This window comes from Artemia sp. Qi Xiang Cuo, unplaced genomic scaffold (assembly GCF_049724085.1).
Source record: "Artemia sp. Qi Xiang Cuo unplaced genomic scaffold, ASM4972408v1 HiC_scaffold_3312, whole genome shotgun sequence".
NCBI lineage: Eukaryota > Metazoa > Arthropoda > Branchiopoda > Anostraca > Artemiidae > Artemia > Artemia sp. Qi Xiang Cuo.
Genome location: NW_028300704.1, coordinates 45774 through 64158, shown reverse-complemented (window position 1 = coordinate 64158; position 18385 = coordinate 45774). Strand labels below are relative to the sequence as shown.

At 32.3% G+C, this 18385-nt stretch overlaps 1 protein-coding gene across 1 annotated transcript in view; it reads right to left on the bottom strand.

Annotated features, from left to right (window-relative positions):
• The window catches only part of LOC148938423 (neutral amino acid uniporter 4), a 44598-nt gene that overhangs the window by 5641 nt on the left and 20572 nt on the right, over positions 1-18385 (bottom strand). The window contains exons 5-6 of the mRNA XM_089107803.1: positions 17198-17470; positions 15301-15479 (exon numbers count right to left, since the gene is read on the bottom strand). Coding sequence (XP_088963929.1) covers positions 15301-15479; positions 17198-17470 — 452 coding nt within the window. The remainder of the gene's footprint in view (positions 1-15300; positions 15480-17197; positions 17471-18385) is intronic.

Below are 18385 nucleotides of genomic sequence, written 5' to 3'. Positions count from 1 at the left end.
GAACTAAGGTCTGACAGCTCAATTCAATTCTCTGGATCAGAATCTGTTTCAGAGCAACTACTCATGATCACTAACCACATAAATAGCATAAAAATCAGACATAAAATGCTAGCAGATTCACTACAACCTGACAACCTTAAATCTTCAGTTAAAGGGCTACTTGATGACCTTATATTGGCTAAGATCTCTTCCCAGGTAGATGAGGCAGAGGTTAAAATGAAAGAGGAACATCCATTCATGCAACATAATGTCACTATCTCTTCAGATAAGCTGGATGCAATCAAGCAAGAGGTGTATGCTGGCCTCGACCTAGATCTTAGTAATCTAGTGGATAAAACCCTTGAAAGCTATAACAGACGCATATTTTCTGTTGAATCTTCTTTGGCTACTTTAGAGTCATCCATGATATACCTTAAAAACTCTTTCCAGCCTATCCAGTCCAACCTGGCACGACTAAATGACCGTTTTGAACAGCAGGCTTTGAGCAACCAAATTATTGCCTTTGGGGTGAAAGAGGAGACCTCCATTGAAAACACTGAAAGTCGATTCTTGTCACTATGTGCTGGGAAATTTCCTGGCATACCAATTATTCAGTCTGATGTTGTATCAGCACACCATATGCTAAACCCAGACCCATAGTTGTTGAATTTTGCAACTTACGAGTTCGTCAACTGCTTCTCAGACAAAAGAAGGATTTGAAAAGATCAGGGATTCTATTTTCTGAGACACTTACAAAACCACGCTTACAACTTCTTTCATATGCCAAGTCGAAGCTTGGCTTACGTAATGTTTGGTCCAGTAAAGGTGATATCCTGTATAAAACCCAATCTGGAAGAGTGGTTAAGTTTAATAATCAGAGTGAAATTGATTTATGTGCTGCAAATGCAGATAAATTAAAGCGATGGATTTAGATTTATTTTCTTATAATATATTGCATTGTTTCTGTAGGGATTTACCTGCTGTTCTTAAAATATTTCTCTATTATTCTTTACTGTCCTCACATAATTTTGACTGGTACCATATTACACTTTGTGCCAATGGTTTGGATGATATGTCCCTTCCCACTAATATTTCTTTATGTTTGTGTGTGATTCTGTCACCTTCATGTTGTCTGATTTACATTATATTCTTGTCGTGTCATTGTACTTGTAACCCCCATAATATCAACTGGTCACACATTAATTATAGTTTGTGCTAATACTTATAATAATATGTGCCTTCTCACTGATTTTTCTTTATGTTTGTTTATGATCCTTTAACCATCGTGTGGCTTGGCTTCTTTAATATTTTTGTAATGTCAGCACATTTGCAGCTCACATGATTTTCACTGGTCCCATATTGAATTTTGGGCAATTATTATGGATCATATATGCTATCACTCTGTTATTTATTTATTTATTTTTTCTTTTTTATGTTTGTTTGTGATCCTATCACCTTTATGTAGGCTGATTTCTTTCATATTTTTGTCATTTCAGCATAATTGCAGCTCATATAATCTTGACTGGTTCCACATTATACTTGGAGCCAATATTTTGATGAATATGTGCCATGCCACTATTATTTCCTTATCTGGGTTAGTGATCATATCACCTTCGTTTAACCTTAATTCTATCATATTTTTTTCATGTTAGCACACATGCAACTCGCATAATTTTGACTGATCCCATATTATATTTTTGGCCAATATTTTGAATAATATATGCCATCTCATTTATATTTCTTTATCTTATTTTTTGATGCTATCACCCTTGTGTACCCTGAATTCTATCATATTTTTGTCATGTCAGTATATATGCAGCTCTTATAATTTTTTACTACCCATATCTTACTCTGGGATAATATTTGGAATAATATGTGTCATTACATTGATATTCATTTATATTTGTTTTTAATCCTATCACCTTGAGGTAGGCTCACTACAATTATATATTTTTTTTTTTTTTTTTTCTCTCTTTTTTTCTCATGTCATTTAAAGCTTAAATAATTTTATGGTCCCACATTATAAATTGGGCCAATACTTTTATTCTAATTTAATTTTACTTATATCTCATTATGCTTTTTGTGATCCTCTCACCTTCATGTAGCCTAACTTCTATTGTTTTTTTGTCAGTCCAGCACACCTGCAGCTCATGTAAGAGCAACTTGTGTCACATTATACTTTGGTCCAATACTTTGGATAATTTTTGCCATCCCACTGATATTTCTATGTGTATATTTATTATTTGTGATAATTATGGGTGATTTCTCTTTTCTTTTGAATTCTTCTATTCTTAATTCGGTTATTTTTGATCAACCAATTAGGGCTGGTAAACAAGAGACTCACACGCTTGACCCTCTCCTTGAATCTATGGTTAATTTTAGCTGTAATTATCACACTACCATTGTTTATTGTGATAAAATTGTACCCTCACTGTCTTTAAATAGTAGCTTTAATGTATTTTGTTTGAATGTGCGTGGGATAAGAGATAAGTGGGATAGTCTGAAATCGTATTTGTGGTCTGATAATTCTTGCCCTTTTGATGTAATTGGTTTAACAGAAACATGGTTATCTGATGGTGAAAATTTTACAGCCTATGATATGCATGGTTATGTTGCTGTCCATATCCCCAGAATGGTAACAAAGTGCTCAGGAGGTATTTCTATATTTATAAAGTCTGATATTGAGTTTAGAAGAAGGTCTGACCTTGAATCTTTGTTTACATCAGTAGTGTCAAATAGTAGGTCAGTTTATTCTCTTGTTATTGATCTGAAAAGCCAGTTTTCATGTCACACTGTTTGTTTGTTTTATAAGCCCCCTCCTTTTCCAACACATCTGTTATGTGATTTGCTTGATCAACTTTCTTGTGTGGGGTCTTTCTCTAAAAAATGTATTTGTGTTTTGGGAGATTTTAATTGTAATATGTTAAATATCGGATCAAGTGATGAATGTGACTCTTTGATGTGCTTTCTTCTTCTGGTCTACTTCCTTCAATTTTTTTTCCTTCTCGTGTTGACCCTACTAGAAATTCTGCCACTTTAATAGACAATATTTTCAATTCTCATTCTTCTGATTTGAAATTTACTTCTGGTCTTGTTTTTACTGATCTTTCTGATCATTTCTCTATTTATGTTTCACTTTTTGTGCCTCAAACTGAGATTGCTGTGGATGAGCGGGATGAGTCTTCTTTTAGAACTTCCACAGATAAAGAATTTTCTAATTTAATACATAGTCTTTAGAGTAATGATTGGTCTAGTGTTCTTGAAGCTAATAATGTTGATTGTGCAACCAATTTATTTTTATGTCGTACGGGAGCTCTGTTGGATAAGCATTTTGCTCTTAGAAAGAGGCCAAGGAAGTCCATACCTAAATGTCCATGGATGTCTAGAGGTCTGATCAATGCTACACATATGAAGGCGTCTCTGTTCAAGGCTGCATGTAAAAGTAAGACACAGGATGATCTTTTGAAGTATAAGCTTTATAAAAATGTGCTTACTTCTTCAGTACGTGCAGCCAAAAAGCTATATTTTTCGTGTTAAATTGATGAGTGAAAGGGTAATTTCCGAAAGGTTTGGAATGTCGTTAATGAAGCTCTTTCCCACAAAAAACTTGAATAGTCCCCCCCTTGTCGCTACAAGTAGGCTTATGGATCTTTCGTGGAAAAAAATTCTTCAGCAACAGCCTTCAATTCGTATTTCAACTCATTTCCTTTAGTTCCTAATCCACCCTACAGCAGAGTAAGTAGTTTTCCCTTAGCAGAACAGTCTTTTTTCCTTTTTCCATGCAGTGATATCGAAATTTCTAACATTATTTCTCAGCTTTCAAGTAGCCGTTCAGTTGATGGTTTTGGTTTGAGCTGTCATGTTCTTAAAAAAATTGGTCAGTTTGTTTCTAACCCCATCTCACACATAACTAACCTCTCTCTGTCTTCTGGTGTTTTTGCTCAGTCATTTAAAGTTGGTAATGTTGTACCTTTGTTTAAAAAAGATGATTCATCTTTAATTTCAAACTATAGACCTATTTCTCTCCTTCCTGTAATTTCTAAGGTTGTTGAAAATGTAGTGTATTGTAGACTCTCTTCATTTGTATTTAGTACTAATACGACTGCAGGTAATTCTCTCATAACTAACCATCAGTATGGCTTTCGTCCCAGTTTCTCTACCGTGCATGCACTTTCAGATGCAACAGAGCTTGTGCGTGTTAATCTTGACAAGGGCTTGTGTGTTTTGGGTCTATTTCTTGACTTTTCAAAGGCATTTGATATGGTCGTTCACTCTGTTCTTTTGTCTAAATTATCTTCATTTGGAGTGCATGGAGTCCCACTTGAATGGTTTAGGTCTTACCTCTCAGGGAGATCTCAGTATGTTTTGGTTAATGGTACTTCTTCCTCTTCCTTGCCTATTTTGAAAGGTGTCCCACAGGGCTCTGTGCTTGGACCACTTTTGTTTTTAATTTATATTAATGATCTTGTTGATGGTCTTCATCCCCTTGTGCACCCTATACTTTTTGCTGATGACAGTAACTTTTTCATTGCTGCAGTGGACCTGCCATCTGCCATTTCCCTAGCTCAAGGTCTTCTTGATAAAGTAAAAGATTGGTGCTGGTCAAATGGTATGACTCTCAACAGCCAAAAAAGTGCCATTGTACACTTTAGAACCCCTTATCGTATGAGAGACGCAAGGGAACCAACCATCCTGACTTATGAGAATGATATTATACCGCAAGCTACTATAGTGAAATTTCTTGGTGTGTATCTTGACTGTTTTCTTTCTTTTAAACCCCATATAACTCATATCCGCTTCCTTGTCCTCTGCCAATCTTCAATGTTACACGGGGTTAATTCATTTCTTCCCCCAGATAATATGCTTTCTCTTTATTATGCTTTTATTTTTCCTTACCTTTCTTATTGCTGTTCTGTCTGGGGTTGTACTAATAAATCTCTTCTCTGCTCACTTCAAAGAGCCCAAAATAGGGCAGTAAAGGCTAATTTTCTTCCACCTCGTTTTTATCCTTCCTCTGATCTTTATAATGATACTGGACTAGCTCCGCTGGATCGTATTGTGGTAAAAGTTACCTTTATTTAGCACATTCTGCTTTTCTAGGTACACTTCCACCATCTCTGCAGCAATTTTTCTTTCTGTCAGGCTCAGGTAGGTACTCTTCTTTTTTACGTAGCTCTTATCGCAGGTTCATTTTACCTAAGCGATCATCGACAGCAGGTCAGAGGTCTCCTGTTTATCAATCTATTTTACTATGGAACTACATCCCTCCTGATGTCCATCTATCTCTTTCTGCAAAGGCACTTTCTCGCTGGGTATTTCCAGTATAGTATTTTCCCCCTTTTTCTTCTTTTTTTTGCATTCCATCCACATTTATGTCTTTTTTTTCATTCAATATATTTCAAATAATTCTCCTATTTTCTCCTATTCATTCTCCTATTTTCATATAAATGTCTCTTATCCATTTTTTTTTTTTTTTTTTTTTTTTTTTTTTTTTTTTTTTTTTTTTATGTGCTTTATAATATTGTCTTGTTTGTTTTGTTGGCCCTTTACAAGCTTAGCTTCTTGGGCGTGCATAAATTTTAAGTTTGTAATTGTATTGTTTTTTTTTTAGTATTAATAAATTGATTGATTGATCTATTAAAAATTAGTTTTGTTCTTCTTCTTTCCAAGCGTGTTCAAACAGTGTGATGGTTTAATGAATAAAAGTTGTCAATAGTATCTGCTCAAGCTGATGTTCAAGTGGGCATTCTCCAAGGAAAAATACTGGGATTCATTTTATTTCTTTACTATATCAATGATACCCAAAAAGGAAATCGAAGATAACTTTGTATGAAGATGATGTAAGATTGTTTTTTCTATCTCAAAACTAAAATGACTGCAACCTTATGACTAATCTTACGACTAATGACTAATCCCTAAATAACAGTTATCCTTTTATGTAAGACAGGAGGCTATAATTTAATATCACTAAGTGTAAAGTTCTCTATATGGGTAAAAATAACCCACATTGTGTAAAATGATAAGATTAAGGTCAAATATTCAACGCATCAAACGTTTTGAACGACGGGAGACATCCAGAAACTCGAGGTGCTTGTGTGGATCTAAATTACTAACAACTATACAAAATTAATTTGTATGGGTAAAGAGCTAAAGGGCTATAGGGCTAAAGAGAGAAACCAAAGAACTCAAGTTGACAAGAGGATCACGCTCTATAACCTCGCAGGACGAATGCCTCTAGTGTACCCTTGGTCTAATAAACAGGACCAAACCCCACAGAAGTTCAAAAGTCATAACAAGGCTCTTCAAATTATAGATATTTATAAAATTTTATACTAACAAATACAGAGCTTTTCAAATGGGCATAAACTTACCCTAATTATAATCACACAATTCACGACAAATAGGCAATGCCCAATACGAGTTTTAAATACGGATATAAAGAAAGGCATGGGATTCAAGTTGACACTAGCCTCACGTTTTGGTAGCACCCCAAAAATATTGACTCTGGGGCATCTACCTCAAATATTTATCATGTGGGAGGAGGGGTCGAAAGTGTCAAAGAATAATTTTAGAGACATTTTTTCCACGATTTTCAAGATTTCTTAAAAAAAAAATCTTTAAAAAAGTTGACCGTAGCCTCGCCAAAAATATTGACTCTGGGGCATCTACAGTTTTAAGGCAATAAATAAGACTTGAAAAGGGTTTGTGCTACCCAGCACAACAAGTCCAAAGAATATTTGAGAATTTCCGAGTATTTCCCTCCAGTACAATATGCTTATGTTATCTCCACTTCAATTTATCGTTAAAGAATGATTAAAGATTTTCGAACAAAAGGAAGGGAAATAGAAAACTCAAGTTTTGAAATTGACAAAAGTATCTAAATTCGAAATAGATTGTCATTGGAATAATTGTCATTATTACTTGTTATTGTCATTGGAAGCATTGGAATAATTGTCATTAGTTCTACAAGGAATGTTTTTATAAAATTCAAAGAATAATGGGCTTTTAAAGGCTGTAAACAAACTGTCTCAAAAAGGCCTGTTTTCTTAAGAAAGCCTCATTCCAAATCACTTCACTTTCAGCGTTTTATTATGGACTAAAGTAAAATTTAGTTAGCTACAAAGGAACACACATCCTTTTATATCCGGCTGTTCTTGTTGCAGGAATTCTCAGTGATAATATTTAGCTGGAAGAACATAGCGAGTCTCATTGGATTAAAAAAGACGAAAGTCACGTTTTCCACAGGGAGATGAATCCTTTTACTACAAAGTGAAAAACGATGAAAAAAAAAAAAAATCGAAACGAACAATCAGAGCCAAGTGAAAAAGAGCCAAGGCCGTTTCTATTTCCAGCTGTTCTTGTCCTATTAAGGAATGATTCCTTCCCTGTCACCCAAGTTGATGAATGATGAGAAAATCATACCGTAATAAGTTACACGGCAACTCTCCCTGGAGAGTAGGGAGTCACAATTTCGAAACAAGAAGAAGAAGAAGAAATTGGTAGGAAAGGAATCCTACCTTGATAAAATAAGAACAGTTTACCTACTCCTTTATAGTTAACTAAAGTTATCATTGTTCTTTAATGAAACTTAGAAATTGAGGAATGAACTAGTACGAGGCTTTCTTAAAAAAAAAGTCATTTTTGAGACCACAAAGTGGATGACTGCCTAAACATTAAAAAAAACGAGGCTTTATCAAAAACAATGGTCTTTTTTATACAACAAATAGGAAGAAAGAATAAAATTTAAAAAAAAACGAGGATTTATTAAAAAAACATGACATTTTGATACAAAACCTTGGAAGGTAGCATAAAATTTAAAAAAAACGAGTCTTTATTAATAAAAACGGCATTTTTGATACAACAAAGAGTATGACAACCAACAAATGAAAAAAAAACGAGTAGTACATAATAAAACAGGCCAATTCTTTAACCCACAGATTTAGTCGGCCAACCCATGAAAAAACAAGGATAAAATTAAAGCAAAGGCAATAGTTTTTACACACAGAGTACAACGGCCAACAAATGGAAAAAAAACACGAGTAGTAATAAATAAAAAAGGCCTTTTTTATACCACAAATAGTAAGATGACCTACAAATGAAAAAAAGGAGGGTTTCTTAAAAAAACAGGCCTTTTTGAGACCACAAAGAGGAAGATGGCCTAAAAATGAAAAAAAACGAAGCTTTCTTAAAAAACAGGCCTTTTTGAGAACAAAATTAGTAGGAGGACCTAAAAATGAAACAAACACGTATTTCTTAAAAGATCACTTCTTTTCTATACAACAACTCGTACTCTAACAAAAAAATTAAAAAAAAACGAGGAAATCTAAAAAAAAAATTCCTTTTTTATACCAAAAATTTTAAAATGGGGTAAAAATGTAAAAAAACGAAGCTTTCTTAAAAAACAGGCCATTCAGAGACCCCAAAGAGGAAGATGACGTAAAAATGAAAAAAATGAGGCTTTCTTAAAAAAAACGGCATTATTTTTACAAATAAGAGTATGTGGGCAAAAAAATGAAAAAAAAAACGAGGAATACATAAAAAAACATGCCTTTGTGATAACACATTGAGTAAGATGGCAAACAGATGAAAAAACGAGGATTTCTAATAAACAGTTTTGACCACAAAAGGAAAGCCAAAATGAAAAAAACGAGGATTTATTAATAAAACCGGCCTTTTCGAGACCACAATGAGTAAGACAGCATACAAATGAAAAAAAAACGAGTCTTTCTTAAAAAAAAGCCCATTTCTAGACCAAAAAGAGGAAAATGACATAAAAATGAAAAAAAACGAGGCTTTCTTAATAAAACAGGCCTTTTTTAGACCAAAAAGAGGAAGACGGCCTAAAAAGGAAATAAAAACGAGGATTTATAAATAAAAAATGAATTTTTGAGACCACAAAGAGGAAGATGTCCTGAAAATGAAAAAAAAAACGAGGCTTTATTAATAAAACAGGCCTTTTTGAGACAAAAAAGAGGAAGATGGCATAAAAATGAAAAAAAACGAGGATTTATTAAAAAAACAGGCCTTTTTGAGACCACAAAGAGGAAAATGGCCTAAAAATGAAAAAAACGAGGCTTTCTTAAAAAAACAGGCATTTTTGAGACTACAAAGAGGAAGACGGCCTAAAAATGAAAAAAAACGAGGCTTTCTTAATAAAAAAGGCCTTTTTGAGACCACAAAGAGGAAGATGGCCTAAAAATGAAAAAAAAACGAGGCTTTATTAATAAAAAAGGGCTTTTTTATACCACAAAGAGTAATAGTACCTAAAATTAAAAAAAACGAGGATTTATTAAAAAAACATTCCTTTTTTATACCACAAAGAGGAAGATGGCCAACAAAAGAAAAAAAGGCGGCGATATTAAATACAATGCCTATTCTTGAACAAAACTATTCAGACGACCAAAAATTTTAAAAAAACGTATCTTTATCTAAAAAACGATATATTATATAACACCCACATTCCAATTAGCAACGATTGAAAAAAAACGAAGATAAATTAAAAAAACAGGCCATTTATTGAAATAACTTTTTAAGATTGCATAACAATTAAAAAAAACGAGGCTTTCTTAATAAAACAGGCCTTTTTGAGACCACAAAGAGGAAAATGACCTAAAAATTAAAAAAAAAAAGCTTATGTCTTAAAAAAAAATGCATTTTTTATAAATCAAAGTTTTCGATAGCATAAAATTGAAAAAAAATTCGGCTTTATTAATAAAACAGGCCTTTTTTATACCAAAAATCGTAAGAAAACATAATATTGAAAAATAAACAAGGATATATTAATAAAAAAGCACTGTTTTATACCAAAAATTGTAAGACGGCGAAAAAATGAAAAAAACGAGGATTTATTAAAAAAAAACACGCATTTTTGACCCCAAAAAGCTTAAGTAGTAAAAAAATAGAAAAAAAACGAGGATTTATTAAAAAAAAAGTACTTTTTGTGACAAAACATAGTAAGATGTCGTACAAATGAAAAAAAACGAGGCATTCATTCACGAAACGGTAAATTATTGAACACAAAGCTTAAAATAAAAAAAAATTGAAAAAAAACGTAGCATTAATAAAAAAAAAGTCCTATTGTATAAAAAAAATTGTACGATGGCGTAAAAATGAAAAAAAACACAACTAATAAAGGAGGACCTTAAAGAGGAAAATGGCCTAAAAATGAAAAAAAAAACGCTGCTTTCTTAATAAAAACAGGCCTTTTTGAGACCACAAAGAGGAAGACGGCCTAAAAATGAAAAAAAAAAAAAGATTAATTAAAAAAAATCCATATTTTATAACAAAAATAGGAAGTCGGCCAAAATAAGAAAAAAACGAGTCTTAAATTATAACAAATGCATATTATATACCAAAAAGAGTATGATGGACAACAAATTAAAAAAACGCGGCATTCTTACAAGAAAAGGTCTATTCGTTAACAAAATGATGAAGACAGCCTAAAATTGAAAAAAAACGAGTATTTCTTAATAAAACAGGCATTTTTGATACCACAAAGAGTAATATGTCCTAAAAATGAAAATTATAAAATAAAACAACTAAAGTACAGACCCAAATGAGTATGTCGACATACAAATGAAAAAAACGAGGCTTTGTTAAAAAAACATGCATTTTTGAGACAAAAAACAGGAAGATGGCCTAAAAATGAAAAAAACGAGGCTTTCTTAATAAAACAGGCATTTTCTAGACCACAAAGAGTAATACGTCATAAAAATGAAAAAAACGAGGATTTATTAATAAATAATGTATTTTTTATAAACAAAACTTTAATTTTGACTACAATAGAAAAAAACGAGTCTTTCTTAATAAAAACGGCCAATCCTCTAACAACCCTCGTCAGTCTGCCTAAAAAAGAAAAAAAAAACGAGGATTCATAAAAACCTAAGCCCTTTTTTTTAACCCCAAGGTTACGTAGAAATAACATTGAAAAAAAAACGAGGATATATTAAAAAAACAGGAATTTTTGAGACCACAAAGAGGAAGATGGCCTAAAAATGAAAAAAACAAACAAGGTTTTATTAATAAAACAGTCATTTTCTATACCAAAAAGTTGCAATCGGACAAAAAATTAAAAAAAACGAGTATGTATTTAAAAAAATGGTAATATCTTCACCACACAGCGGAAGTCGACCAAAAAATGAAAAAAAAACGAGGCAGTATTAAAAAAACATGTAAATTTTGGCAAAACCAGTGTAAATCTACGAATCATTGAAAAAAAACGAGGCTTTATTTCAAAAAAATTCCATTTTTAGACCACAAAGAGGAAAACGACCTAAAATTTAAAAAAAACGAAGATTTCTTAATAAAACAGGCATTTTTGAGCCAAAAAAGAGGAAGACGGAGTACAACTGAAAAAAAAGAGTCTTTATTCCAAAAAACGTCATATTCTTTAAACAAAATAGTAGGACGCCCTACAAAAGAAAAAAAGGAATCTTTCTAAAAGCCAAGGCAAAATTTAGAACAACAAGCTTCTATCTGACTACAAATTAAAAAATGCGCATCTTAATAAATAAATATGGCATGTTTTTTACACCAATCTGTACGTTTGCGAGCAATTGAAAAAAAAACGAGTCTTGCATACATGACACTTCAAATTTTATACCACAAAGAGGAAAATGGAAAGACATAGAAAAAAACGAGGAAGTCATAAAAGAAACTTCAATTTATTTAAAAAAAAGTGTATGATAAAAAAACATAGAAAAAACCGCTTAGTTCTAAAAAAAAACGGTCTTTTCTATACAAAATAACTTACGATAACAAAAAATTGAAAACAAACGAGGATTACTTACAAACAAAGGCCATGTTTTGAAACACCATATTAAGACGACGTAAACATGAAAAAACGAGTCTTGCTTAAAAAAAACGGCCTTTTCTACACTCAACAGAGTAATTCGGCATAACAATGAAAAAAACGAGGCTTTAAAAATATAAAATGACTATTTTAGAAAAAAACTTTTAAGTTGGAAAAAAAATGAAAAAAAAACGAGTATTTAATAAAAAAAACAGGAAATTTATTGAACCCAAAGAGGAGGATGGAATACATAATAAATATACGAGGAATTCTATAAAGACACGCCCTTTTATAGACACAACAGAGGACGAGTGCAAACAAATTAACAAAAAGAAGATATCTAAAAAAACAAGGCAATTTCTTGAAAATACTGATTTATCTTACCAAATAATGAAAAAAAAACGAGGAGAAAATTAAAAACAATGCCTTATTTATAAACAACAGTGTAAGATTTAATAAAGCTTAACCAAAATCAATTGTAATCAACAATGAATGAAAAAAAAGTCTAATTGGTAAATCTATAGAAAAAAAAACGAGGCTGTATGAATCAAAAAGGCCAATTATATACCCAAAATAGGCATATGGCAAAAAAATTAAAAAAAACGCGGATTTCTTAATAAAACAGGCCTTTTTGAGACCAAAAAGAGGAATACGGCCTAAAAATGAAAAAAAACGAGGCTTTCTTAAAAAACAGGCCTTTTTGAGACCACAAAGAGGAAGAATGCAAAAAAATTAAAAAAAAACGATGATTTCTTAAAAAAACAGCCCTTTTTGAGACCACAAAGAGTAATATGGCCTAAAAATAAAAATTATAAAATAGTACACATCAATGACTGACAAAAAATAGTAATATCACATAAAATAGAAAAAAACTCTTAGTTCTTAAAAAAAAATCAAATTTTTTTAAAAAAAAGTTTCTGTCGACCTACAAAAGAAAAAAAACGAGGCTTTATTTATAAAAAAGTCAATTTCTAGACCATAAAGAGGACGACGCCCTAAAAAGGAAAAAAAAACGAGGATTTCTTAATAAAACAGGCCTTTTTGAGACCAAAAAGAGTATTATGGCCTACAATTTAAAACAAACGAGGCTTTCTTAAAAAAACAGTCATTTTTTAGACCAAAATCCTGAAGAGGGCCAGCAAATGAAAAAAAACGAGTCTGAATTAAAAAAACAGGCATATTCTTGAACCACCAGAGTCAGTCGGACAACACATGAAAAAAAAGAGGCATTCTTAATAGATAAGTCAAATTTTTTAACCTCCAGAAGAATATGACCTACAAATGAAAAAAACGAGGGTTTCTTAAAGAAAATTCAAATATTATACCAAAAATATTAAATTGGCCTAAAAATGAAAAAAAACGAGGCTTTCTTAAAAAACTGGCATTTTTTTTACCCAAAAGTTTAATTCGAACTAAAAATGAAAAAAACGTGTCTTTATAAATAGAACAGGCCTTTTTGAGACCACAAAGAGGAATACTGAATACAAAGGAAAAAAACGAGTGTTTATTACTAAAAAAGGTATTTTCTATACCAAAAAGAATAAATCGGACTACAAATGAAAAAACGAGGCTGTCTTAAAGAAAATGACTATCTGAGACCAAAACTCTTAAGACGGACAACCATTGAAAAAAACGAGTAATAATTTATAACTAAGGCCAATTTTTGAACAAACAGATTAAGTTGACCTAAAAATGAAAAAAAACGATGAATTAATTAAAAAACAGGCAATTTTGTTGAACCACAGAGGAAGATGACCTAAAAATGAAAAAAAACGAGGCTTTCTTAATAAAACAGGCATTTTTGAGACCACAAAGAGGAAGATGGCCTAAAGATGAAAATTATAAAATAAAACAAATAAAGGAAGTTCCCCAATGGGAAACTTCCTTTCCTTGATGTTCTTCTTTTGAAAAATCAAAATAGTCTGGATTTTAAAATTTATAGAAAACCGACAAATAGCAATAGATTTTTGCATTATAATTCCAGTTATGCACACCAAGTAAGAATTGGTTCGATCATTTCTTTAACTGATCGGATCTTTAGTATTTGCTCGCCAAAATTTGTTGAGGAGTTGTCTTTTCTAAGGAAAATAATAAGCAACATGTATCCAGAATGGTTAATTAACCAGACTTTTTCAAAAAGAAGAAAAAGGTTTCTAGAGATTTCTAAAGAAGTCTTGGAGACAACTCGGGAGAAGGATGTTTTTTGTTCCTTACCATATGTACCCGGGCTAAGTGAAAAACTTAAAAGAATTTTACAAAGCAATTTTCTAAGGGTAGCTTTAAAGAGTAATAATACTTTGGGTAGTTTTCTAAATTCTTGGAAGGATCTAACTTCATTGGGGCAACAAAGTGGGGTTTATCAGATCCCTTGTACTTGCGGAAACTCATATGTGGGACGTACTAACCAGAGTTTGGAAATGAGATTATTACAACACAAAGATTCTATTTCTTCGGCTTTAAAGCATGATTCTAATTCTGAAAATTTCACTTCAGCCCTTTCAGAACATATTTTCAATTTTCCAGACCATTTTATTTTGTTCGAGAATGTCTCTTGGATTTCTAAGGATCGGGGTTTAAAGACAAATTTTCATGAAACTCTTGAAATAAAGAAAATCTTATTCAAGAATATTTCTTTGAATTAGGACACAGGTGAATATGGGCTGAACTCTATCTATGATAATTTATTAAAATCTGACAGAGTAAAGTTCAATTCACCCCATGTAGTTGACCTTTGTCCAAATGTTATATCATTGAACGCTAATGAACCGAATCCAAGAAGGTCAAATAGAATAGCTTCTGCCTTTGCTTTGAAAAGAATTAGAGATTCAAATAATATGTAGTGTTATTTGATTTAGTATATAAACTTTTGATTTAAATTGTTTTATTTTAGTTTTACTACTGATGACGGTCACTTTATATGTGACCGAAATATCTGGTATTTTTTTGAATTTCTATCACTGTTATAGAAAACACTGTCTATTAAAAGGATTTTATCCCTATTTGAACTTTTATTTATCGTCATGGAAAGGCAGTGTGGTCTCCGAAATTATCTAAGAGAGAGAGAGAGAGAGAGAGAGAGAGAGAGAGAGAGAGAGAGAGAGAGAGAGAGAGAGAGAGAGAGAGAGAGAGAGAGAGAGAGAGAGAGAGAGAGAGAGAGAGAGAGAGAGAGAGAGAGAGAGAGAGAGAGAGAGAGAGAGAGAGAGAGAGAGAGAGAGAGAGAGAGAGAGAGAGAGAGAGAGAGTGAGAGTGAGAGTGAGAAAGAGAGAGAGAGAGGGAGAGGGAGAGAGAGAGAGGGAGAGTGGGAGAGGGAGAGGGAGAGAGAGAGAGAGAGAGAGAGAGAGGGAGGGAGGGAGGGAGGGAGAGAGGGAGGGAGGGAGAGAGGGAGGGATGGAGGGAGGAAGGGAGAGAGGGAGGGAGGGAGAGAGGGGGGGGATGGAGGGAGAGAGGGGGAGGGATGGAGGGAGGGAGAGGGAGGAGGGAGAGAGAGAGAGAGAGAGAGAGAGAGAAATTAGTATAAAAAGGAAACTTACAGATCTCCCGATGGTAGATTTAGAGTTATACTACCCATAACATCATCTCCGTACCGAAGATAACCGAAAAATCCAACGGCAGTGTAGAGACATGTCACTATTACCATGCCCGTATTTAACACTCCACTACAGCCTCCAAAGTCACTGGGGCTTTTCATATTGTTTTGAAGTGGCAAAACCTGAAAAAACATAAAGCAATAAATTGTCTTAAAAATACAAACCTAAAAACAAAATTGAATATTATTCTTTATTGGTCAATGATAGCATCGGTAATACATAATAGCGTATTAGTCAATGCTGTCAATTTTTCCCAGACTCTCAGTTTTTAGATACAGTGAACACTACCAGTACGTCTTGGTTTAACTTGATTAATCGATTCTTCGTCGGAAACTAAAACACGCTGAAAGGACAAATCCAAAAGATTTTACACAAAGGATCAGGATGGCTAGCGAGATTGCGTTGCGATGGCTAACGCAATCAGAAGGCATAAGTCGATAACAGCACTGAATATTTTTGAATGACATATTGCAATGTTAAGACTGAACCATAGTTAAGACTGTGCCAGGGTTTCTGAATTAATTTATTATAATTAAATAAGTTAATAATTATAAATATATAATTATTTATTTATATATAATTATATTATATATATATATATATATATATATATATATATATATATATATATATATATATATATATATATATATATATATATATATATATATATATATATATATATATATATATATAAGAAATAATTAAAATTAAAGTTTAATTAATTTATTATAAAACAAAGCTTATATAAAAATTCTAAAAAAACAAATAAAAAAAAAATTGTAAGACTGGGGAGAAAGAACTCCCCAGGTTTTCGATTTGATAAGCGATCATCCTCCCACCACCCTCTTATTAAATTGTTCGGTCAATAATTTGTTGTTTTTTAATGGCCTTTTCTTTCTTTTTATTCCATATTAATATATTCTGGATCTTTTGGAGTGGTGCCAACAACGTTTTCGGAATATCAGAACACAAGAGGCATCCATACTCGGTGATGCAAAAGTGGAATGATTGAGCCGAGTGGTATAAGGTTTTTTTTCTCGATTATTATTTCCCTATCGCAACCATCGAGCTACCCAAGTATTTGAATTCCTCTAAATTCTCAATCTTGCAATGCAAAACAATAGGTGAAGTAGTGACAGAAATGCCTTTTGACTTAACTTGCAATTAAAACAATTAGATGACCTTAACTAATAGATCTTAAATTAAGGTATTCGAGAGAACGCTGTGAAGCAACTTCCATGCGTATTGTCTGTGGATGCAGAAGTACGTCTCCATGTAATGTTGCCAATGTAGTTAGGTTTGACTTAAAAGTCGAGAGAAAGCTTAACAATTTGGCACAAGGGGGATCGAAGTCGTCTCCATGTAATGTTGCCATTGTTTCGTATCTAGCAGGGGCGTCATTTGGGGGGGGGCAAGGGGGCAGTTGATCCCCCAATAATTTGGAAAAAATTACTATATATCTCATGCTCCTTGACTATCCGGATGTGGACCGCTCTTGCCCCCCCCCTAAATGAAAATGCTGGAGATTCGCCCCATTTATCTAGTAGTATACGGATTTTGGTAGAGCTACTTTAGTAAATGAAACAAGAAAGAATAAAAAATCTCCGACAGTACCTTTCGTAGAACCTTCAAAGCATCAACAGCCTTACAAAGGTACAGCGAAAATGTTGACTAAAGACGAACGATTTGCGTTCTGACAGATCTGGAAGATCTTTGACTAAATATACAAATATAACAGCGAAAGGGCCAAATTCTACAAATTTTAGAACGATATTCGGTCTTTCGTAGAACACATTTGGTAAATGACGAAAAACAAAAGCAAAAAAAGCTCACTCACCATGCCAATACCTTCAAAAGCATAAATAGCTGTACCAAAATACAGTGGAAGTGTTGACCAAGAAGCGAACGATTTGCGTTCCGAAACGTCTGGTAGATCTTTGACTAAATATACAAATATAACAGCCAAAGCACCAAATTGCAGAAAATTTGCAAATAAAGATATTGGGGCCAAATATTTCAATTTCCTGACTAGATTCAGAAAGATCATTGGGAGAAGTAAAATTGCCATGTGCCAATGCAAATCTATGTCAATTAAGTAACGGTCGCACACCTGGAAAATGGAGGCTCAATAAGGATTAGTAATGATCTAATTTATTTTATTTTCTTAATGTAAATTAAACTAATCAAATTCAATTATTAAATAAAATTGGTTATTTTAGTTAATTAAACAACAAATTTTAATTAATCAATTAAAACTCATTAGCTAAAACAAGTTTTAATGACCACCATGACTCGACATTTTTATTTTATTAAGTTAAATTAAAATAAATTAATTGCAATAAAAGTTGTATGCCACCGCCGATTTTCATTAAGTTAATTAAAAACTAATAATAAGATTTGCAAGTTAATTAATTAATTAAAATTAATATGTGTAGACTAATTTTAATGAACATTGCCCAGACTTTTAGAAGAAATATCTTTCAATTTCCCCTTAAAAATCACCTATCCCAGCAGCGCATAACCTTCTTCCCTTTCTACTTCCCGTCAAAACATTTGCATTAAAAGTTTTTAATTTGGCTCATATATTTCATTTTTAAGCAAAGGACATTGAAAAGAGAATAATAATCATAAAAAAAGCCTACCGATGAAGAATATTATCAAGCAGGTTTAAATGTGCACAGATAGACAAGAACAGTTCAAAAGTCTTCAGAAAAAAACACAAAAACGCTATACAAGAAACTCTCAAAAAAATATTTAAGGTTTAGAGTTTTTTTTTGTAATTTTATTAAAATTGACAATTTACAAATAATCTTTTCTACAGTGAGACATCTCGTCACGTTTACATTCCATTTGCTTTTGAAACCTATACGTTTAAATATATATACTTACATTAAACTAATTTAAATATATAATTAATTTAAATATATAAATTTACATTTTAATATATAAATATATTAATTAAATATAAATTTACATGTTTATAAACATAGGAATATGATTTAGCTCTTGCTTATAAAGACAAACT